Below are 22874 nucleotides of genomic sequence, written 5' to 3' on the forward strand. Positions count from 1 at the left end.
GAGTGCTGCATCCTCCTTGACTTGGGATCTGAGGTCGGGATAGAACCATAGCATTAGCTGTGGGCCAGCAGCTGTCCTGGACGTGGCAGGGACACTTGGGCCCCAAGTGTGTGAATGTTGCCCTCATTACCTCCGCCTGTTATGAAATGAAACAGGTGTCTGTAGTAACTTGTCCAGAGAACACCAGCATGGAAACATAATGTCCTTAGAACTTAAAATGAAAAATAAGTTAGAAAGATAAAGGACTGATGACACAAACAAGCAGCCCTGCTCTCTTCCAAGGTATTTTTCCTCTCGCACTTTGCAGGATTGGAAGTAGAGGAGGTGTGGCCAAAAAAGTCATTAATAAGGAAAAATATCAGGTCATTTGTTTTTATCCTTTTTCTCTAGATACAACCTTCCTTGAAAAGAATGGTTAAAGGCAGAAATAGCTCCTTTAATGCTTTCGAATGTCCCTTAACTTTCAGCAATAAAATACCTCCTTCTTACGGGGCAGGTGCCTAGTGACTTCTTAGAAAGGTGTTTATTCTCCTTCTTCCCCCGTTATACACTTGCTGCGCTGGGACCTTATAAAGGTCAACAAGATTATAAATAAGAAATTTTAAAGGAGAATGGTATTCTATCCATCCAGTGCAGTAAATAAAAATATGTGGTTTTGACTCATCAGGACAAGGAGTAGTACTCAGCCCTTCTCAGACTTCATGTTTTTATTCTGTTGTCAGCCTTCCCATCCCCACCCGTGAATCAGTTCATTTTTGATCTCATGTCACTAAGCCCATATCACTGGGACAAAGCCCAGTGTCACATTGTTTTCTACATGGTGTTATTTGTCAGCTGGTCTGGAACCGCAGCCCACCATGGGTAGGGCTGGCCTCTTCTTCCATAGTCAAGTTCATTCTTTCTCTTGGTTTGTACATATTAAAACTCACCTTTGCTTTGGATCTATTTTTGATGATGACCTTTTTCTATTCTTGTGGCCTCTTTTTCTGCTTCACCCAGACAGTTTCGAAACATGTTGCTTTACTATGCTTTTTAAAGTTTGATGGGAAGACTTAGGTCAGGTCTTCTAGAAGTGGAGTGGATTCACATGTGTGTGATTTGTCACTGAAGGGCTCCCAGGAGGGGAAACTGAGGGAGTGAGGGAAACAGGGCAGGAAAAGGCAGGAAGCCAAGCAAGGAGGCACCTTCTGGCCAAGTCCCAGCCTCTGCCTGATCCTGCAGGGGACCTTGGAACAGAAATGATATCTCAGGGTTTGTCCAGCTCCTGCACCAGCAGGTCATTCGTCAGTCTGGGTGGTGCTGGCCAGGTGTGTGTGTGTGGAGGGGGGCGGGGCCAGGCCCAGTATATTCCTTGAGTTTTCTTCCTTTTTAAATAAAAAGTTTACTATCAGTTTCCAAGTTCTCTGAGTGAACCAGGTGGAATTTGAATTGTTATGGTTCTGAGTCTACAAATGGATTCAGTATATTCCTTTCATAGATGACTCTCTTCTTTTACCTTTGCCACATCTCCTGGAGTACAAATTTAGAACATTTAGTAGTGTGGTAGAATTAAAAAGGCTGGGAATGGCTGATCTCCACTGTTACTTAAATGTTTAAATAATGATATAAAAATTTGGAGACTAGAACTGTAGTTAATCAATTAAAACCCAGGCATAATCCATCTGCTTAACTAAGGCTGGAGCTCCAGTGACGGTCCTAAAACACACTCAACTTTGGATTGGTTCAGATAATGATCTTTTATTTGTTTTTTTCTTTAAAAGTGGTATGTCAACATCACTTCATTTCTACATTTCAGAGTTCTGTACATTTCTTAAAAGGAAATAAGCAATGCTCAATGTACAAAGTAAAAACAGAAAACTAGAAAAATCTGAATCAAATGGAGGAAGTTGCCATAGGTCATACAGTACAAATTAGTAATATGATGTCATCTGAAGTGCAGTACCACTGCTGGGATGATGAGTTAAGGAATGAAATAAAAATACTCTATTTTAAACAAACAGTATATATATATTTATATGTATATTTTTTACAGATAGTAGACCCAGTGATATCTGTCATATTGTAAAAACTTATTTACAGATAACTTTTTTTAGACATTACATATACATCAGCACCGTAGTAAAAACAAAAACAAAACAAAACCACCTTGTTAAAATCTACCTCTCTATGTAGTTGGTCCCAGTACTGAGCATTCGGAGGAAGCTTTAAAAAGAGCATGGAGCACCCCTCCCCCTCCATCAGCCACCTCCAGTTTCTCATCATTTCTTATACATTGATTTCCTGTACCTTTCAGAAAAAGGTAATTATATATTCTGTGTCTTCTCATTTGTTTTCTTTCTTCTGTTTTTGGTTTTCATCTGTTTCCACTCAAGAGTTTTCCTGGCAGTGTCCCTCCCCACACAGGGAGTTCACAGTCAGCCTGCCACCCACCGCCTCTTCCCAGGGGTGGCCCACTTGTTCTCCATCCTGCCCCTGGCTGAGGAGGGCCATGACCTTGGTACTTGGCGAGCGGGTCAAGGGCAGTGTTTGCCTGCCTGCCGCCTCTCTGCATCCTCTGCCCCCAGCTCTCCCTTCGAACCCCCTTCCCAGGACCCGTGCAGCCAGTCCGGCGCGGGGGCGGCGGGAGGAAAGCTCACCCCACTCTCACTCACTTAGGACAATGGTTATGCCCCGTGGCCTCCAGAACCTGACCGTGGGCGGGGAGGAGAGGACGGATGAGATCAGCAGTACGACAGCGGAGGCTGTGGATCCCTTCAGACAGACTTCAGTTAGGGCAGAGTTGAGTGAATTACCAAGAGAACGACCGTACAGACCTTCAGGAGGGGATCGCTTTGCCCACAGGAAAGGAACCATACCTGCTTGCTTTTCGTTCTCAACATGTGGGACGTGGAGCAGTCGACTTTTCAGTTCCTCAGCTTTCAGGGTTTGAGATTTGTCTTTCCGGTGAGTTAGGGATGAAGGGCCGGGCTGATTTTAGAGCATCACCCCTAGGATTTTCCCAAAGGGAGCCAGAGCCAGCGATGTCCAGGCCAGTCCTCCCTGGTGTCCCAGAAGCATAGAGTGGCCCGCTTAGTTCCAGGCAGAGAAAGAAAACTCCAGTGTCACCTTTGCATTTCAGGCACTGTCTAAGTTCTTCTCGCACCTATTTTCCCTCTGCCCGGGCTCCCTGAAGACAAAAGCTTCATTTCTTCTTGGCAAGGGCAAGGGCAGGCTGGGGTAGAGCGAGGAGGAATAAGGACAGGGACCGGGGAGGAGGGCGGCCGTGCTAGCAGACACACAGCGTCCAGCCTGGGCCTCTCCGTCCTCGGCCTCCAGGAGTAGATGGGGACTGCCCAGATGGGCTGGGTCCTATCGGGTCCTCAGGAGGCTCCAGCTCAACTCCCCAGAGCGATGGCCACCCCGGTCACCAGCAGAGGGCTGCCCGCCCAGGACTGCCAGGACCCTTCTCCAAGCTCACCCTGTGAAGCAATGGCTCCAAAATTCCTGAGGGTCATCACGGGCAGGAGACAGGCCTGGAGGATCCTGTGTCTTCCTGTGACATCTCACTGTTCTTTGCACCCACCCTCCAGACCAATAGTATGTCTTGAAGCCTGACATCTCTTTGTAGCCGGAGTTCAGCGCGTTTCTGACATGTGCTCTTGGCTTGTGCCACCACCCAGCAGGCTCCGTGGGACTCTCAGTCCCAGGTTCTCTCTCCTTTGTGTCTCCAAAGCTACAGACTCTGGACCAGGGCCAGGAGGGGCTGACGGCCACCTCACGTCAGGCAGCAGTCTGTCTTGGCCAGAGCAGCTCTTGTTGGGCCGGACGATCACAGGGAGGGCCGAGCAGAGGGGCTACAGAATCATCTTCCCCACCTGTCTCTGGTGCGTCCCCCTCTTTCGCAGCGGGATTCGCAGGGCGTCTGTCTTGATTGCTGTGTGAAAACCAGGTGAAATGAGGCCCAGCGGGGCTGTGGATTGGCACCTGGATCTTCCACTGTCAGCCGGCTGCAGTTTTGCTCAGATTACGCAGGTCAAATAAACAAAAAAACAAGGATGAGGCAACATCCTGTTTCTTTTTCACGGTTGAAGCTTTAACCACTAGAGTTGTGGCTGCCGGGGCCCCTCTTGACTAGGGGTTTCCAAACAATTCATCGAGCTCCTGCATCCACTCATCCCCCGGCCCACCTTTGATGATGGCGTCCACGAGATCGGCACTGTCCGAGAGGCTGGGGAAGGATGCCCCAGCTGTGTCGCCACTGTAATTGTATGACATGTCCTGAGGGGGGTTCCGCTCGTAGCCTTGGCTCTGGCTGCTTGAGGCAAAACCGCCACTGGACATCTGCTGCTGTGCCGGGGGCTGGCTGAATGCTGGCATGCCGGGAACGCCCTGGCTTAGGCCAGACATGACCATTGGCCTGGCCTGGCTGCTGCCTTGCTGCCCCGGGAGCGGTGGCATCATCTGCCGACCCATGGCAGCTGGGTTGAGGGTTCTCACCGTGCCGGTGTTCGCATCCACCACCTGGCTCAGTCCCTGTGGGAAGTGTTGCTTGGTCAGCCTCGGTTGGCCAGCTTGCAGTGGGTAGCTGGCGCCGTTGTTGAATGATGCTAATTCTCCACTAGTCCTCCCAGGCATCCCCTGTAAGCTCCTCTGTTGCCAGCTCTGTGTTCCCTGCTGGACCGTTCCCATAATGCTTTGCAGCCTCGGCGGGCCCTGGGGCCTGGGCAAGGCCTGGCCTATCGGCCCCTTCATTTGCTGGTGCTGCTGGGTAATGGCCGAGTTCACCAGCATGCTCTGACCAAAACCACTCACCATCCCAACCCCTTGCCCCGAGGTGGGCTGCCTCGGCCCCTGGGCTTGGTTGTGTGGGATACTCATGCCACTTTGGTTTGGGTGCTGCAACATTTGGGTCATTCCTGTGCTCATATTGTACATTCCCGGTTGGCTGGTAGGTGGGGTGCTATAAGGGGCCAGTCCCATCTCTGACTGGGCTGCTGTGGCCATTGTCCCTGGGTTCTGGGAGGGTCCCATTCCCATCATGCCTGCGTTCTGTGCCATCAACCGTGAAGTTCGCATGCTCTGGAGGGCTGTCTGGCTTCTCACGGCTGCTATGTCCTGGGGAGACCCTGCAGGGAGAAAAGGACAGACCTGTTCACTCATCTCTACAAGCAATGCATGGTAACAAGTTGTTGGACTTTTCTTTGGGACTGACAAAATTCTCTTAGATGAAAGGAGCTACTCATAATAAATCCTTAAAAAAACCAGAGTATTATTTTTCTGACTGTAACATATGCTGATTGTAAAAAATTTGGAAAATAGTGAAAAGCATAAAGATGAAAATTAAGGTCATTCCCATCATCCAGAGATGACCACTAACTTACATTAATATATAAATAGACACGTCAAAATTGGGACCATGCAGTACATAGGCTTTTGTAGTTGACTTTTCTATTTGCTATACCCTGATATTATTTTTGTTCACATTTCAGAAACAAATCGTTTCTCACCCGTCTTGATATGATGCCACCCTCAACCAATAAGATACCATCTTTCTGGAGGTGAGAGGAAATTCACCTCCTGGGCTAAATCAGGCAGAAATGGCTGATCACTTTGCATATCCTATTTGTAAAGTGGAATATGGTTCAGTAGAGAATACTATCAATAAAGACCATTAGGCTAATTTCCCCTAAGACTTGAGTAGGATTTGAGAGGTTAAAGGCTATCACTTCTGCTAAGAAACTATTTCGACAGATGGGACATTTCTTGGATCCACTCTGTAGACTTCCACATGCTCCAGATTCTCTGAATCATAATATGTCGGTGCGAACTGGCCAGCTTCCTGAGTTAGAAAAAGAAATCATCCTCCTACTTGCTACTTGGCAATGAACTTTATGCATTTCTCCAACAAAGGCTACTCCTTCAAATCAGCAATGACCACTAAGGCAGTTTTAATGATGCTGCTTAAAAGTTGACCACAATATCAATGCCAAGTCACTCAACCCTAATCAGACATTTGAGTGAGTCCTTCTTTACACGTTTCCGGGAAATTTCTATACCAGTCAAGAGAATAGAAATGTCACCCTTAGAACCCGTCAGTGTTGTCAAGGGCTAGGAGGTGCACAGAAATGGATTTTTCTGTGTCCCTGCTAATGATTAAGTCTATGAAAAAAAAATAGTTTTTTTCCTGGACATTTAAAAAAGGTGCAGCATGGGAGCCAATCGATACTATAAGCAAATTTGATCCTACCTGGAACCTGGATGAGAAACCAGATGAGAATAGTGTAACCTTGTTAAGCCTGGCACCCTGGCAGATAACTGAAGTGTGTTTTTGTCTTCCTGATGGGGTTATTGATTTCTGGGCAGCAAATATGTCTCCATATTTTCTTTCTTTCTTTAAGAAAGAAAATTATGGGAATTTTGATTATGACAAGTTTTTGTGGCTTGAGATCAATATCATGCTGAATTGAAAAATGAAATGGTTACTGTGGGGAAAGCAGAAAGATCTGGGGGAGATCCCTAGAAACGTTTCAGTTTTTTGTTTTGAGCTTAATTGTATCTAAGTGGAGTTTTTAAAAAAAGTTCCTGATTAAACACTGGATGGTGGTATATATTGCAACTTGCAATCTTGTTATGAAGCTTTGTGACCTTAACAACTAAATTTGTATTGACTACATGGCCAATCTGATCAACTGTGGTGAAATGGGTTATTGAGTTGCTTATAAAAAAATTTAAGGGAAAAATATTGCTAACTCAGAGATTGATTGGATAGACCCAGATTACATAAACAGGCTGCTGGAAACAGATGGAAGGACTTTTCATATCTCGGACATTTTTGTTGTAACTTAGAATAAATATGTTGAGGGATTAGATATTGACTGGACTAATTTTGTGAATGAGAAATAGTTTCCTTTCTTTAGAGGGCAAAAATGCTGCAGTGCCTCTTAAGAAGTATCAAACCATTAATCCAAGCCGACCTTTATTTTTACTTGGTGTCAATGACTACACTATCCAGATGTAATTCTTATTAAAAAAAAAAAAGGACCTTTTAATATCAGCAGTCAGCACCATATTTTCAACCTAAGAAAAACAAAAAACCTCATATTAATCTGGTTTTATGAACTTGGGTAATTTTAAATATACAAAGGAAAAAACTTCAAATGCCTTCAAAGAATGAATGCGTCTTTATCTGACAACTACATATGTTAAACAATGGACTACTTTCTCTTCTTTTTTATTTTTGTCTATAACAGATATGACTGTGAGATACTGTAGTCAAATTAATTTTCTTGTCTGTTGGTTAACATCACAACGTCAAAGAAAATTTTCCATATTCAAACAGAGACGGTAACATGCAATTTTTTCCCCAGAAGGGTCTGTGTTCTATTTTCACTCACAAGAAGTCTATACTTATGTAAAATAAGCTTTTCCCCTAGGCATGTAACATTGCCCAGAGACACAGAACTCAGTAAGAGAAAGTTCGTCTTTAAAACCTTTGAAAACTGTAGTGGTCAGTGGACCTGTAGGTCTCAGACAAGTTATTCCTAACAGAACTTCTCTCCAAGGACAATATTTTTTAATCTATGAATTTGCTATTTTCCCAGATACATAACATTATGATATCTAGGATGTCAGTAAAATACATGAAAATACAGAAGAAAAATTTAAAAATTATCATATCAACCAGCTTAGGAACCCTAAAATGTCACTGGTTGTTTACCCTAAGCATAGCTAAGTTTTTTAGGTTGATTACCTGTGATTTGGGGTTTTAGAAAAGTTCAAAGAGTAGAACTTTTAAATTGGGTCCAAACCATTCAGAATAACTCATAACATAGAGGAGTTACTAAATTTTGGTGGGTCCCTGTATTCCAAAAAATAGTACATGAGCTATGAACCTAGAAAACTCAAGGGACACAATACCAGGTGCATCAGATTTAATGGTTTAAATTAGTTCATAATACAAAGCACCAGTTCCCAAAGTATGGCCCCAGGCCAGTAGCAACAGCAACTGTGGGGAACCTGTTAGAGATGCAAATTCTCAGGGCCCCGCTCCAGACCTACTGAATCAGAGACTCTGGGGGTGAGGGCGGGCTTCTGTTTTGAACCAGCTGTGCTGGTGATCTGATGCAGGCTCAAGTCTGAGAACCACAGGTACAAAAGAGGGCTCCGAGTCTGCAACAAAAACTACACAGGTAACAATGACTATTTCCCACTCTTCCCTGCCACTGACCAAGTGAGAAACAGAATTCTTCAAAGAATATTGGCACTGATTTAGTGCACAGAACAATTCCCTTTGTCCTTCCCTGTGTCGAGGCCAAAGGGATCTGAAGTGATATAAATGTCCCAGGGATGGGAGGGGGTGAGAGTGGCTCAAGCCCCAGGGGGTCCACAGGCAGTCTTCAGGGAGATGTGGCCGTGAACATCAGTGGCTTTCAGACTCTTTAAGCCACAACTCATAGTACATACACACGTGGGTTTAGGACAGAAACAAAAGTTGCCCTAATTATGATACACTCCAATCATTTCTATTATTTTGTTAAAAAATGTTGGTTGTGGCCAATTATCTTCACAACCTACTTGAGTGTTGCAACCCAAAGATCGAAAAAAGGCTGCCCTAGATCACAAAATTTTCACCCACAGTCTATGGAAAAGGGTAACACTTGTGAAATGATCCACAAAGTTTGTATTTATTTATATATATGGATATTTCTGTGCAAGGGGCTTCATAGCTTCTGGCAGATTGTCAAAGCAATAGGTAACATTTGAGAAGTTAGGATGCACTGATCTAGGTCTTCAAAAAGGACAGCGGACAGGAATTAGGATTTCTGCTGCTTCATGACCCCTGCGGCTCCCTGAAAACTCATGTGGATGAGATTGGCAAGGGTCCTCAGACCCATCCTCCACCCCATACAAGACCCACAGGGACTCTCTCTGTTAGAGAAGGGAGCGACTGATATTTGAGTGGACCTCCTACTTTACAGAGGAATGGCAACGCCAGACAAACAGTGCACCCATTGCTCCTGGGGCCATGATTCAGGATTTGTGCAAAGGGCAGCAGGATGAAGAAAGTCCAATCAAACTCAAGTCCCTATTTGTCTTCTATGTTCAGCAGAGATTAGTGGCTGCCAAAAGCCAGATTATTTTACTTCGGTTGCTGGAAGTGAGGGCTATGGTCAGCTGACCTGCTGGGATTAGCAAGAAAGATGTGACACGGGATTCCCCCCACTCCTCCCCATGGCCACTGAGATGACGATCCAGACTTAAACAGGGCTGATATTAGGTCCGTCGGCGCCTGTATGTCTTTGCTGGTTGTTAAACCACCGAAATACTTCCGTACCTTTGGTAAAGAACAGCTGCTCCAGTCCCACTCCCACCGCCACCCCGCCCCCGCCCCGGGCCCACCAGGACCTCTCTGGGGCCCAGCAACCCAAAGGTTAACGCCTGGGATTCTGATTGGCTGGCATCATCAGTTCTTAAATATTTTTAATATTACCTGGACACAAACACAGCAGCCGTGGCATTGTCACTGGCTCTACATTCACTTACACTTGCCCACTGGAAGGGATACAATGGCAGAGGTGTGCACCGGCCTCACCTTGAAACTGGGCGACCTGCTGCACTGGGTACGGGTTGCGCGGCCGCTGGAGGTGCTGCCGGGGTAACTGCGGCGGCTGCAGCTGCTGAAACGATAGGACAAGGAGGGCCGGGGGGCGGGGCGGGAGGAGGCGCACAGTTAGATCTCCTGGCTGTTCTGAGGAAGCGGTTTTCAAAAACTGAACTCTGTACTGAAGACTAACACGCATACAGGTCAGGGCACAAGCGTGTAGCATCCGTGCCCCGTGCGACGGATTTTCACAAAGGAACATGCTCGTGGATCGAGACGCAGAATGCTGCTAGAAGCCCCTCCTGCCCGTTCCCAGCCACTGCTCTTCCCCTGACCCGTGGGCGCACCATCCCAGCCTAGCAACAGGTTAGTTACATCTGCTTCTGTGCTTCAGGGAAGTGGCCTGAGACAATGTACTTGAGCCTGTTTTCTGGGGTCTGGCTTCTTGCATTCATCGCGTTTGGGAGCTCCGTCCACGGTGATGCCTGCAGTGGGGTCCATTCATGCTCACTGTCGAGTGGTATTCCCCCCATAAGAACAGCCCACGATGCCTTTGCCCGTGCTATAGGGGTGGCTGTTCAGGGTGCTTCTGGTTTCCGGCTGTCAGAGCCCCGCCTCTGCTGCAAACACCCTCGGTGCACACCTGCGGCCTTTCTGCCGTGTGGACTTGCTGGCTTCTGAGGGAGGTGTAGCCAGGCAGGCAGTTCTGACTTTGCTTTTCCGACATCAGCCTGCGTGCTTTCCTCAGCACGGTGGGTACCGAGCTCAAACGGACAAGCAGCTCACTTTTTTTTTTTTTTTTTTTCGGTACGTGCGCCTCTCACTGTTGGGGCCTCTCCCGTTGCGGAGGGACGCGCAGGCTCAGCGGCCATGGCTCACGGGGCCCAGCCGCTCCGCGGCATGTGGGATCTTCCCGGACTGGGGCACGAACCGGTGTCCCCTGCATCGGCAGGCGGACTCTCAACCACTGCGCCACCAGGGAAGCCCTAACTTTTAATGACCTAAAATAGATGCTTCGGGGATAGGAAGATGGGATTCTCAGGGCCTATTAAAAAAAAGGCTCATTTTATTCCCAGGAAGCCACCCTGCCTGCAAAATACATCTCCACAAGTCAAACATACAGCATTTACTGCCTTGAGGAAACCGCGTGGGATTCCACGTACACCAGGAACCAGGAGGCCTGCGTTTTAGGTTTTCCTCGTCCAGTCACAGGGCTTCTGCACTGCCGGCACTGTTACCAATATACAGGGAAGGCTATTATGATCATTATCATGCTGTATGTGAAAAGGGAGAGAAAACAAGAGTGAGGTGGAAAGAGCAAAGAAAGGGGTTTTCGTTCTGGGTCTGCCGTCAAGTAGCTGCGTGACCTTCGGCATGTCATCTAACCTCCTCTGCAGCTGTGGAATATGCATCAAGCACCTTTCATCTGCAAGGGCTAGGAAAACAGACAGGGGCCCCGCCCTTTACAGTGTTCATTATAAAAATAACACACATTGACCACTTCTTAACACATGTGTTTATTTCTATTTTTTCTCTTGTTTTTGTTCCTGGGCAGCTCTGTAATTTTCCTTTTCTTTCTTTTTCTTGACAAGGCCAGCCAGCACTGGCAACCAAAGAAAAGAAGGGCCTCTGTTCACCCCATCCTGTGGTGTTTTGCACGAAACCGTTGAAATGAATTAATTGTATAGACACAGCGTAGACAAGAAACCATGCTAATCTTTTAGGCAGCAATCTAAGAACATTACTGAGAGTAAGGTGAGCATTTAAAAGCTTCTCAGAAGCCAAACTTCCCATATTATGTAAGAATTTAACTGTCCCACTTACAGCTGGGCATCAGCCCTGGGGTGGCCTGGGGTGGACTGTCGGTCAGGAGTCAGGGGGCCCAGGTGCCAGTCCTGGCCCTGCCCCTCTCTAGCTCTGCGATCTCTGAAAAAAATAACGTAAGCTCCCTGGTCTCAGTCTCCTCGTGTGTAAAATAAAGGGACTTCATGATCCTCAATGTTCCTTTCAGATCCAAAATTCCAGATTCCGTTGACCCTTTGTGAATGGGTGGGATTTGACACGCTCCGTGCTCTTGAGAATTACACATTAAATGTTAATTCACACCTGCTTTCAACTTGCTCTGTTCTGATTTCTAAGTCCACTGAGAACCATTTGAAAGTTCCCAAAGATATGCAAGATATCCCCAGTCTTTCTGTTTTCCCTCACATGTCCTTTCCGGAAACCCAAAGTGTTCCCAGTACGCTGTTGGCAAAATTGAAAGTGTTAGGATGCCTTCACTGCCGCTGCAGGGACCAAGGAAATCAGCTTGGCGTTGATACGGCCACATTCAACCTCAGAAGTGTAGGCATCAATAAGCACTCTCCCCAGGTGCAGGTGAGATGCTACATCCCTCTGACTTACTTCTGGGCTAGTCCCACAGGATGGCTGGCACGTGTAGCTGCAGCTCTTACGCTACCTCCCGTGACACCAGGGTCCAGTGGCAGATCCACACCTTGTGCAGCTTCCGAAGGGTTTTACACTCATTACTCACGTTGAGCATCAGGAGGAAGGCTGGGAGATTAGGAAAACCTTATTTGGCAGATGAGGAGAGAGGTTAGGTGGTTTTTCCAAAATCATACAGTAAGCAAAGGATGTGACCCGGAGTGAACTGTTCTTTCCTTGGTCCCTCTTCAGCTCCCGGAACACACAGTCGTTCAGGAATTATACTCATTTTTTTTGCAGTTTCCCATTTCCTCATCTCTTCTGAGGAGCCCTATGTCTGTCTGTCTGTGTCCCGGGTTCTGAGGGGTCCCGCACTCTCTCACCTCATGGTCTGTGGGCACCATCCTGTGAAAGCAATGCTCCCGGTCTCCTGCCTTCCCCCTCATTCCCGGGGTTGGCTGACCTTGCCAAGAGGGGACACCCCTGGGCTGGCACAGCTGAGTTTGACCTGGCTACCCCGACTCCCCCTTGTGTCTTGGTCACAGCACAGACATCAAAGACCATCTCTCCAAGGATCAGGCACACCTGAAATGTCCTGGGATTGGCTGAGGGGCGGATTTGCAAAGCCCAGCTTCCCCTCGGCAGCTCCATTTATCACTGTCTGAGAGATACGAGCGTGGCTCCTTGTCACACACCTTATGCAGGGTGAGAGGGATAGAGGTTTGTTTGTACAAGAGCTGCCAGGCAGCTGACTGACCTCAGTAAAAAGGGAGATAATTACACAGCTGTTCAAGAACAAAAGCGAACAAGGGAACATAAGTGGACTGTGCTCAACAGTACAATTTTTCTATTTGGGGGATGACTGGTGTTACTTTGAACTGCTGCCCTTGGTTTACTAAGGACCTCGACGTGTCTTGTGTCCTACACAGCCTCTCCTATAGATATGGTGGAGGATGCTTAATACATTTCCGAAATTCTGATCCTGTTAGGAACATTCTAGAAGGGTAATTGTGGGCCTTGAGCCTTAGATGACAGCCTCACGTCTCCTATAATAGAAGGGTGAGACGTGCTGGAGAGGCCCCCACGGGAGGCATCCAGGGACTCCTGGGGAAGCCCTCAGGCCTCTCCCGAGATAACACGAAATCAGGCAATGGCATCTCGGAAAACAAAACCCACTGAAACTGAGAGGAGTCGCCCGCATGGAAGGCTTTCTTTCAAAGCTGGAGGAATTATATATGTCAAGGGTTGTCAAAGATGTCTAAGGCAAAGCTTTCTCTGTGTTAGGCCTTTAACTCAAACATTGCCTGAGCTGTGTTCAAAGCTGCTGGGAATTTTCTCCAGTTGGCACCCTTCCTGTGACCCCGAGTTCAGGCTTCTAGGTAGTTCTGTGGGCCCTATTATTCTGCTATTGTTCCTGTTCCATTGTTCGTAACCAATTCTGTAAGAATTCTTCTCAGTCCCTCCTCCTGACACTTTCCTCCAAGAAGCAAAGTTCTCTGAATTATTTTCTTTTTTCTTCATGCTGGAAATGTCAGAATTTACGAAGAATGTGAGCCAGCCCCCTTCCACCCTTGCCCCCCATGCTGATTCTACAGACCCCGGTACCAGAAGCCAGAAGAAAAGAGCCAGACTTGAACTGAAGAACGGTCTCTGGCAATTGGGTCTTCAAATGGATGGCTGAAGCCTGTCTTTTCAGAACAAACTAATTCATTCTAAGAAAAAGCCTAACTAACGGAAAGGTCTACATTCTGCAGGTTCTTCTGTGATCTCAGGAAATGCTGGCTTGTGAATTTCTTTTTTTTTTTTTTTTTTTTTTTTGCGGTACGCGGGCCTCTCACTGTTGTGGCCTCTCCCGTTGCGGAGCACAGGCTCCGGACACGCAGGCTCAGCGGCCGTAGCTCACGGGCCCAGCCGCTCCGCGGCATGTGGGATCCTCCCGGACCGGGGCACGAACCCGCGTCCCCTGCATCGGCAGGCGGACTCTCAATCACTGCACCACCAGGGAAGCCCCTGGCTCGTGAATTTCTTGATGAAGGACATGAACTGAGACCCCCTCACAGACACCAGGCACTGAATCAGCGTTTGCCGGACGAATGAATCCCACCACGGGCGTGACTGACCTGCTCTGCCAGAATCTGCTGCTGCTGCTGCCTGTGCTCCCGCAGGAACTGTTGCTTCTGCTGCTCCATCAGCTGAGCCCGCTGATCAATGAGCATCTGCTTCATGAGGGCTGCCTGGGGCTGGCTGCCCAGGAAGCTGGGCCCCGCGGGACCGGCTCCGGAGACCATGCCGCCTGAGCCCGGGGGCACGGAGGACTGCATGGGGCCCGTGGTCCGGGGAAGCCCGACCGGATGCTGCTCCTGGAAGGACAGGAAGAGAAGAGAATGCAGCCACTCCACATTTGAAGGAAAGCACAGGGGTTAGGGGGAGGGGGTAGGTCCCGGCTTACGGACCTACGGGAGCCCAAGTGGCACACATTCCATTTCCATAAAAAGAACCCAGTGGTCCTCAAACCTGGCCTTACCACAGGTAGGACTGGAGAGGCTACAGGGCGACAGTCATAGAGCACGGCTCTGGGAAAATCTGAGACCAGGTCCAGTCGGTTTCTGACGGGACTGGCTAAGGAACAAGAACCGCGTTTTCAGCTAACAATCTGTGCTCCTCCAAAGGAAAGGGAATAAGCCCTCAGGTGGGGCTCATTTTAAGTCTGGAAGGAGACATCCTCACCTTACCTCTTCATTCTTACTGCCTGCCTGGCTAAAATGGGCTTTTTAGCTAGTAGGAGAGACATTTACAGAAGACTGCTGGAGTTGATTCATCAGCAGATTGCTATTTGATGAAATTCTAATTAATTGTGACATTTGAAAGCTTTGACATGTGTAAAAAAAAAAAAAAAAAAAGCCTGCTAGTGAGAATTGGTGAGAATTAGGAGTGTGTTACCCTGACCAAAGATACGAAATCTCCCAACACCTTTAAAGACAGAATTGGGTCTCAGGTGTCTGGGATAACTTAAACGTGGGGGGTTGAATTGGGTCTCTTGATTCTATAATTATGTGTCAGTCAAATCAAATCACATGATGGCAACTTTTAAGGACTGGTTCTTAAGGAACAGGAGGTAAAGTGTTAGAGAACTCCTCACACACAGCCCAAGCCACTACTCGGAGACTGTACTCAGAGGGGAAATAACAGCCCGACGGTGTAGACCACTGGGGAAAAACAGCTGATGGGAAAAGCAGGTGTGTGACCTTAAGATGTAGTTTCTCGATGCTTCTTTTCCTGTTCATTCTATCAAGCATAGCTGGTAATGGAAAAGTATTGTCTGAACATTTCACAGAAAGGTTTCTTTTAATTCACTGAAGTTTCAAGTAATTAATCTGAACAAAGAGAAGCTGCTGTCTGAGAGGTACACAAGTTAAATGGGTATACGTGTAAGGACATACACAGTCATATCATGAGGCACGATTATGAAACTTAGATCATGAGAAGTGAATGTGAATAACTCTACAGTATTTAAATTTTTGTATCCAGTTAAACTGGATTAAAAAAATTTCCTCATTGTAAAATCTAGATATTCTTTTTTTCCACACTGGTTATTATTTCCAGTTATATGGGGTGAAGGAAATTAAGACTACACCGATATATACAGGCAAGTGACTACCTTAAATGGATGTGGAGTTATCAAATTTTATTTGCAATGGTATTTCCATCGTTATTAATGCATTCCTTCATTAATGCATGCAACTAGCCTGCTTTGTGAACAACATGTATTTTATCTGCCTCTTCTGAGCCATCCTATATGAAAAACAGGGTGCAGTCAAACTGGATTTTAATATTTGTCCTCTTTGTGTTGGTACAGTCAATCATGTGGGCAGTTTCCTCTCAAAGCAGAGAGTTGTGTTTGACACAGCTCCTAGAGACGCAGCCCTGCACTGGAGTCCCCGTAGCCTGGGCTTGTTGGACCCCCTTCCCGCTACTGTGTGGAGCTCAGCCATTCACGGTCTTCCTTCCAGGTACACCGAAACCGCATCTTCAGGGACTCTTCGTCCCTCCCATCAGCACCCACACAAAACAAAACAAGCAAAACAAACAAACAACCAAACCAAACCCCATTACTCCTCTCATCTGGGAAACAACAGCTCAAGAAGTTTTGGTTAGTCAGTGCGGTGGCCCAGGTCACACAGTTAGTAAATGGAAGAGCCAGAACTTGCAGAACTGGAACACTGATTTTGAGTCTAAATTCAGGATTCCTTCCACAAGCATAGGCCTTTCCCAGACGATGGGTCCATGGTGCCAAGTGTGTGCCTAAGAATTGCCTGTAGACTAAATATATAGTGTGTCTCCCATAAATACACTGTGTTCTATTTTTCAAATGTTAAGTGTGGTGTGACTGAAATTAAAACTTTGTGTCTTTGTGTATTTTCTCTGTACATAGACAATTATTAGGTAGAGAGCTATGAGATGTTAATGTTAATAAAAAGACCTTATACTCAGCAATGCCTGGAACTTTATGCCACCAAAAAGTTTACTTTAGGGCTGACCCCTGCAGAGGTCACGGTATTTCACTCTTTCATTTCCCCCCCAAACTTGCTACCTGTTTTCCAAACCCTTCCTTCCAATGGGATGAAGCTGTTTCTTGCCACCTTTGGAGACAAGTGGTTGACTGACTTAATACTTTAACAAACGAATTCACACGGACGTGCAGATAGTTGACCAATCAGCGAAAATACAGATATACAGTTTTTTTTCTGTGTATTTCAGAATATTTGATATTTTCCAATTTTGATAATGTGAAGGGAGTTGGAAAGAAAATGAGACCCAAGCGAAGATCAAGTTCTCTTTGGCTTGGTTTTATGAGAGGACTGGGCTGGGCTGGCCCTGTTTATCTTCGTACACTTTGAGATATTCTTGTCCTGTGAGACTAGCCCTCAAGTACCCAGTGAGCTTGCCCAGGAGCCATAAGTAGTGATGTGTTGCTCTCCCAGCCTTCTCTCCACCCAGAAAGAAAGAGAGAGGCAAATGAGCTGAGGATGTAGATTCATCTAAGCCTATCTAGTCCCTGTCTTCCTAGACCAAAAAGAAATACAAGTCCGCCACTTTTCAAGAGTTCAATTTACGCCACTTCCCTTTTAAGAAACACCTACACTGGTATCTGTTTTTGCTAACTGGAAGAAATCTGAAGAGGATTTTCGCTTTTACAAAAGAAGGTGAAAATCTAAGATAGCATTCAGTGTTTGTTTTGCAGAGTGACTGTAGACAGCAGGCGCCTCCAGCAACAAGAGGGGCGCCACCAAGCGCCTTCCCCAGGAACTACACTCAGCGTCAAGCTGCCATAGCTTTGAACTGTGTGAGCATCTGTGCTCTATCTCTATTTATTTCGCACATTCTTAGCAAGATGTGTCCTAAGGTGCTTGCTTCTTCACTGTAAGCCATTTCGGCTTAGGAAAGGTTTCCTACGAAAGCTCTACTTTCAGATGGGGCGGGGTGTTGCTGAACTTCAAAAGCACAGTGGGTAAAACCCTTCCCAAAGGGATAGTCTGGTTATTACCCCCCAGGATTATCTATTTCCCCCAATGGTTCTCTCTCAAAGATTTTGCTTTCAGGTTTCTCACCGAAGACCTGAAGACCGAGAGGCAGGAGGGTTATGTGCACTTTTCAAGGACTGCCCTCCCTATGAAACATTTGTGAGCCTAGGTTGATACACCTTTCCCAACCAGCTCTGCTGCATTCAACAGCGGGTGAGTGACACCCAGAGCCCCAGCCTCAAGTGTGTATGCCAAGTGTGAAGACGTGCCGAGTGACACCTTACAAATTGAGCTGGCTGAGGCCATTAGCGGATGCATATGACATGGTGGCTTTTAACCCCCAGTCTAAGAGGGCTTAATGGGCATCAGTCTGTCGAATTTCAGAATTTCAAGCCCCCGCTTTTGTTTCTAAGGAGGACACACACTGTGCGTGCAATCAGAGAAAACCAGGCCGGGCTTTCGACACCAGAAATGTAATGCCTTGAAGCCAAATGATGCAGTATTTTTAGTTTTAATTACTAGCTTGTTCTCCACTCCACCCCCTGCCCAACGACCTCCCTTGCCTTCTACCCAGAATCTTAATTCAGCCTCTTCCTCTCAGAAATCCAATTGACTACATAGATCTTCATTACTCCCCAAAGCTCTCACTCTTCAGTAAAATAAAGGGAGGGGGGAAAAAATCAAAACCAGTGAAACTATTTTACATACCTTCTCTTCCAGGGAAGAGATCTTAGCAATTTTCTAAGGGCTGGAGATAGGTAAGAGGTGTAAAAAACACCCGAATTCCCCCCGCCCCAGAGGCAGTTTTTACTTCAAAAAGCAGCTGTGGTAAAAATCTCTCAAGAGTAGCCAGCTGTTTATTTATAAATCTGTGCGTACGGAAGCTTTATTTTCTCTTACGTGTTTTCAAGAACATGCCTTGTGTTTGGGTGGGAGGGGACGGGGTTGCTGGCGGTGGACCAAAGACCGCTGGCTCCTTGGAGGGGGGATTGCAAGAGGCTTCCGGCGGTGATGGGGACTGGACTGCCGGGGCTTGGTGGAGAACTGGCTGGAGGACGCTCAGGGCTTCGGCCTTTTTTCAGGTGCTCTCGTCGGGGGAAACAAGGAACAGCTGCTGTTCCTCCTCGGCCCCAGCAGATGGTGGTGTCAGCCCAGTCCTCGCCGCCAGCCCGCCCGCTCCGCCCGCGCGGCGTGTCCCCCCCGCCCCCCTCCCAGCCTGCAGATGGCTTAATCAGGACTCGCCTTCCTCCCCACAACCCGGTCCCCCCGGGCCCGCGCGTCTGGGCTAACGCTACGAGCGTGGAGCCAGGCAGTCAAGTGTTACTGCGTATAGCAGGTAGCCTGGCAACTGAGAGCATAATACCGAGCAGATGGTGTGCGCACGGCGTGATGGACATCACACACGACAGCCTGAGACAATCCAGGAATTCCCTGGTGACTCGAGGCCCTCTTTACACAAAATGAGTTCTCTCTCCACTGCCGTGTATCTCTGGGGTTATCTCCCTCCTCTCTCCGACTGACACTGAACTGGTTTCTTATTACTGACCTTGCTGCCAGCCCGAGGGGAGGGAGATTTCTCGTGTGGGTGGGGGGGAGGCCGTGGAAGGAAACGGAAGGGCCCGGAGATGGAGGAGGTGATGGGGGCGTTGCCGACCCGAGAGGGGAGGGACAGTGGCGTACCCCAGACCCAGGGGCGGAGTGTCCGAGAGGGTCAGCGTTCCCCGTAACCCGGGCTGCACGAAGCCGGCGCGGTGAGGGCCGCGCCGGGGGCGAGCCTGGGCTTAGTGTCTTTGCCATCGCATGGCTTACGAACAGCCTAAATGAAATTTAGGATTTTACTTAAAAAGTCCCCTGGGGCGTAGTTTAGCCTCTCGACTCGAGCCTATATGCTTACAAGTCCTTAGGGGACTCTAAGAAGTCAGGAGTGAGGCCCGTGCGCCCCTACCGGGGCCGAAGATGCGTCTCCGCGCAGGCGTCCTTAACAAAGAAACCGACTAGGCGGTCTGGGCGCGGGCAGGGGAGCGGAGGGAGGGCGTGCGGCGGGCGAGCCGCCCAGGGGCCCCGGGATCCTCGGCCTGCGCGCTGCTCCGCAACCTGGGAGGCCGCTGCGCGCTCCCCGGGGCGCATTTCACCTCCCCCTCCGCACCACGTCGTGTGGGCCGGTCGCCGGCAAGGAAGTGGGAGCCGGAGGGCACTGGGGGAGACAGGAGGGTAGTTCACGGTAGGAAGAAGTAAAATTAATACATAAACAAAAAGCATGTCCCAGAAGACAGACCTGCGCTTTTCACACACACTGAAGTGGATCAATTAAAAAAAAAAAAAATCCAGCCCCAATGGAATTTTGCCTAGATTCTATACAACAAGCCACTTCTCTGTCCAACCTCTCACCACTGTCAGGGGTCTTCTCCTGCAAAGGTACTGTTCAAGTTTTAAGTTTCAGAAGGAGGAAGTCTTTTCAAAGGTGGAAGCTGACGTTTCACGCAGAACCTCACACTTGTTGGTTAGTTCAGTACATTCATGTCAGAGAATCCGACACCCACTGCAGAGCTGGCTGGAGGCATCCGGCTGTGACTCCCTGGGGCTCAGGTGGTGAACTGGCTTCCTGAGGCTCAAGGGGCCATCTGACCTCTGGGTCTCAGTCCCCACCTCTTCAAACGGAAATCCTATCCATAGGACTCCTCCCTCGACAACAGAAACTTTGGAGATGAATGAGCTATAGAGGGAAAATGGCTAAGAAGGTGCTAAAACGTCTTCCAGTTTAAGTGTGGGCTGTTGGGGAACCATGAGGGCTACATCAGGGGTTCTCAAAGCGTGGTTCCAGGACCAGTACCATTAGCATCACCTGGGGGCTTGTTAGAAATGCAGATTCTCAGGCTCCGCTCCAAGCCTCCTGAACCAGAGTCTTTAGGAGCAATTTAACACGCCCTGCGATAATTACCATGCCCCACGTTTTGAGACCCACTGGGCAAATAATCCTGGTTTATGGGCACTGACTGCAACCTGGGGTATCAGCACTCTCCGTGATTTGATTGCAAACCCTGCACTTTCAAAAGCAAGTCAGAGTGCTGAGTTACTTAAGTTTCTATTGCCAATTCTTCTGCATTTGGAACAGAACTCTCTAATTTTCAGAGGGCTGTGCAGGCAGTGTAAACTCAAGAATTCCGAAAGGAGCCTATGCCATGATTCTTCCAGAAAGGTCGGTGCTCCTGTAGCTCTGCTCTGGAGGCGCAGCCAAGAGCAAGCAAGGGGTGAAGCCAGTTAAACTCCCTCCCTTACTCAGGGAGGAAGCATCAAACATCACTAGACTTCCCATCCCCTGGTCTGCTATAAGGTAGGAAAGCTATGATTTGAGGAAAGTCCCCTCTTCAAACAAGAAGAAGACCAGAAGCAACAGTGGAAGAAGACAACTAACACTTATGGGGCACCTACTGTATGCAAAACACTCAGCTCAGTGTTTTCTTCGGTGTACTTAAAACTCATTTTGCTGATTAAAAAGAATCCGAGTCTCTGAGAGGTTAAATAACTTTGCCTGATGTCCCACAGCTGATGGTGGTCTTTGGGATTCTGACTTTTCCACTGACCAGAACATGCATCTGGTCTAAATTGAGCAGACCACCCAAGAGGACTCTGGAGTAATGAGAAATGGGAAGGGGTGGGGGGGGGAGAGGAATGGGCATAGAATAAAAAGGTAGACACTCGATTGGGATCAAAGGATGAAGCTGAAAGAGCACAAAAATATACATCATTTTTTATATGTTGCCTGATACCCCAAATTAGGATGCCTCTGTGGTATCAACTTTGACATTTAAAGAAAGGGCGTAAGATTAGACCATTCAACCAGAAATGGAAGGAAGAAACAAAATAAAATAAAACCTTAGAATTCTCTTTGAAGTTGATCAAGTGTCAGGGCAGAAACTTGGTTTCAGGATGGTGGCTCCTTTTACAGACTTTCTTTGTGCTTGTCCAGGATAATTTTTCAATGTGGGTTTGGAGAGTTGCTTGTAATAAATTCATAGCAGAGCCCCAATAGGCCCACCCCAAAATAATCTGCTTCTTCAGCAGATTATTGAAGAAATTTGGATTAAAAGAAGTGTTTTATGATGTGTAGTGGCTGTGTTGCCAAGACAGTTGAGGTTTGAGGCAGTTTACCTATTTAGGAAGCTTATCACAGACAGGGCAGTAACTTGGGGCCCAGTGCTAAGCCTGCTAAATGGGTTCAGGAAAGTTCTTTGTTCGGCTTCTAAGAAGGAGCAGTTTACATTGGGGGAACCCAACAGGCTTGGGTAGAAACTCAGCTCCATCGAGGGTCCAGTGACTGGCACGTAACACATAGCTTGTTATCACTATTATTGCTATGACCTCTTGATTCTGCAGCTTTAGAAAGTCAGGGTGAAGGAAGTGCTATGGCTCTGCTTCTAGCTTAATTCCTAAGATAATGAAGTCTAAGACTTTAAACTTGGTTTTCTTTCTAGATTCTCAGTGAGCAGGGTGGCATTCCTACCCGGACTTTTGATTCTTTAACAAATGCATGTTTTGCTGACTTTGCCCCCAGTCACGGGGAAAATTTAAAAATATTCTCTAAAAGTATTTTTAAAAGGCAACATTCATTTTTAACACTCACAGGCAACCATGTTAATATTCTGATGTGTCTCTGTGTTTCTTCTCAGCTCCCCACCCAGTGCACTAATATATTTTCCATGCCCATGATCATGGTATATACATGATTGTACCAGTATTTCTAACTAAGTAACATAGGAGAGGTAGAAAGTTCCAGCTTTCCAAATGCTTATAAGCAGTCATTTTCTGGTAGGATATTACCTTATGACAACATTCCTGCAAGGTCTTTAGCTTTCGTTATGAGGCTCCCAGCATCAGCACAGAGCTAGGTCCACGGTTGCAAAACAGAATAAATATTTGCTGAACTGAACTAATTGTCTATGATGAATTGTAGCTTAGACCAAGATCAGGTATGACCAGAGAGGAGGAAAAAAGATAACCCTCATAATGGACTGCTTCTCCAGGCTACCGGAGCTTCTGCTGAAGATGAAAGAAAGGGTTAAAGTTGCTGGTCCAGAGTAGGATGGGAGAGTGCCATCAGCGACAGGAAGGTCAGTTTTTCAAGGACTTACTTGGAGGTAAAAACAACAAAAATACCATTTGTCCTTATCAGTGCTTTGAACATAGTTACCATAGGTTCCTCCAGTGGAAAAACAACTTTGAGGGTTATGCTTTTCCTCTGCCTTTGATGTAAATTATAGAGTCCTTCTGGTCCCTTTGTTGTGATTAATTCCAACACCAAAGCAACTCTAAATTGGTTAGAAGTTCATTAGTGTGCAACAACAGGAGCT

General features: G+C 47.3%; 2 protein-coding genes across 3 annotated transcripts in view; one reads left to right on the forward strand and one right to left on the reverse strand.

Moving 5' to 3' along the window:
- Positions 1-6782, forward strand: part of MGST2 (microsomal glutathione S-transferase 2) — a 40567-nt gene extending 33785 nt beyond the window's left edge. For both annotated transcript variants that reach the window (XR_009534068.1, XM_060115639.1), the window contains one exon: positions 5469-6782. The gene's annotated coding sequence lies outside the window, so the exon portion shown is untranslated. The remainder of the gene's footprint in view (positions 1-5468) is intronic.
- MAML3 (mastermind like transcriptional coactivator 3) overlaps positions 2049-22874 on the reverse strand; it is a 447074-nt gene continuing 426248 nt past the window's right edge. Inside the window, exons 3-5 of the mRNA XM_060115625.1 lie at positions 14125-14364; positions 9572-9656; positions 2049-5105 (exon numbers count right to left, since the gene is read on the reverse strand). Coding sequence (XP_059971608.1) covers positions 4111-5105; positions 9572-9656; positions 14125-14364 — 1320 coding nt within the window. The 3' untranslated portion in view covers positions 2049-4110. The remainder of the gene's footprint in view (positions 5106-9571; positions 9657-14124; positions 14365-22874) is intronic.

Source organism: Mesoplodon densirostris, chromosome 1 (assembly GCF_025265405.1).
Source record: "Mesoplodon densirostris isolate mMesDen1 chromosome 1, mMesDen1 primary haplotype, whole genome shotgun sequence".
Lineage (NCBI taxonomy): Eukaryota > Metazoa > Chordata > Mammalia > Artiodactyla > Ziphiidae > Mesoplodon > Mesoplodon densirostris.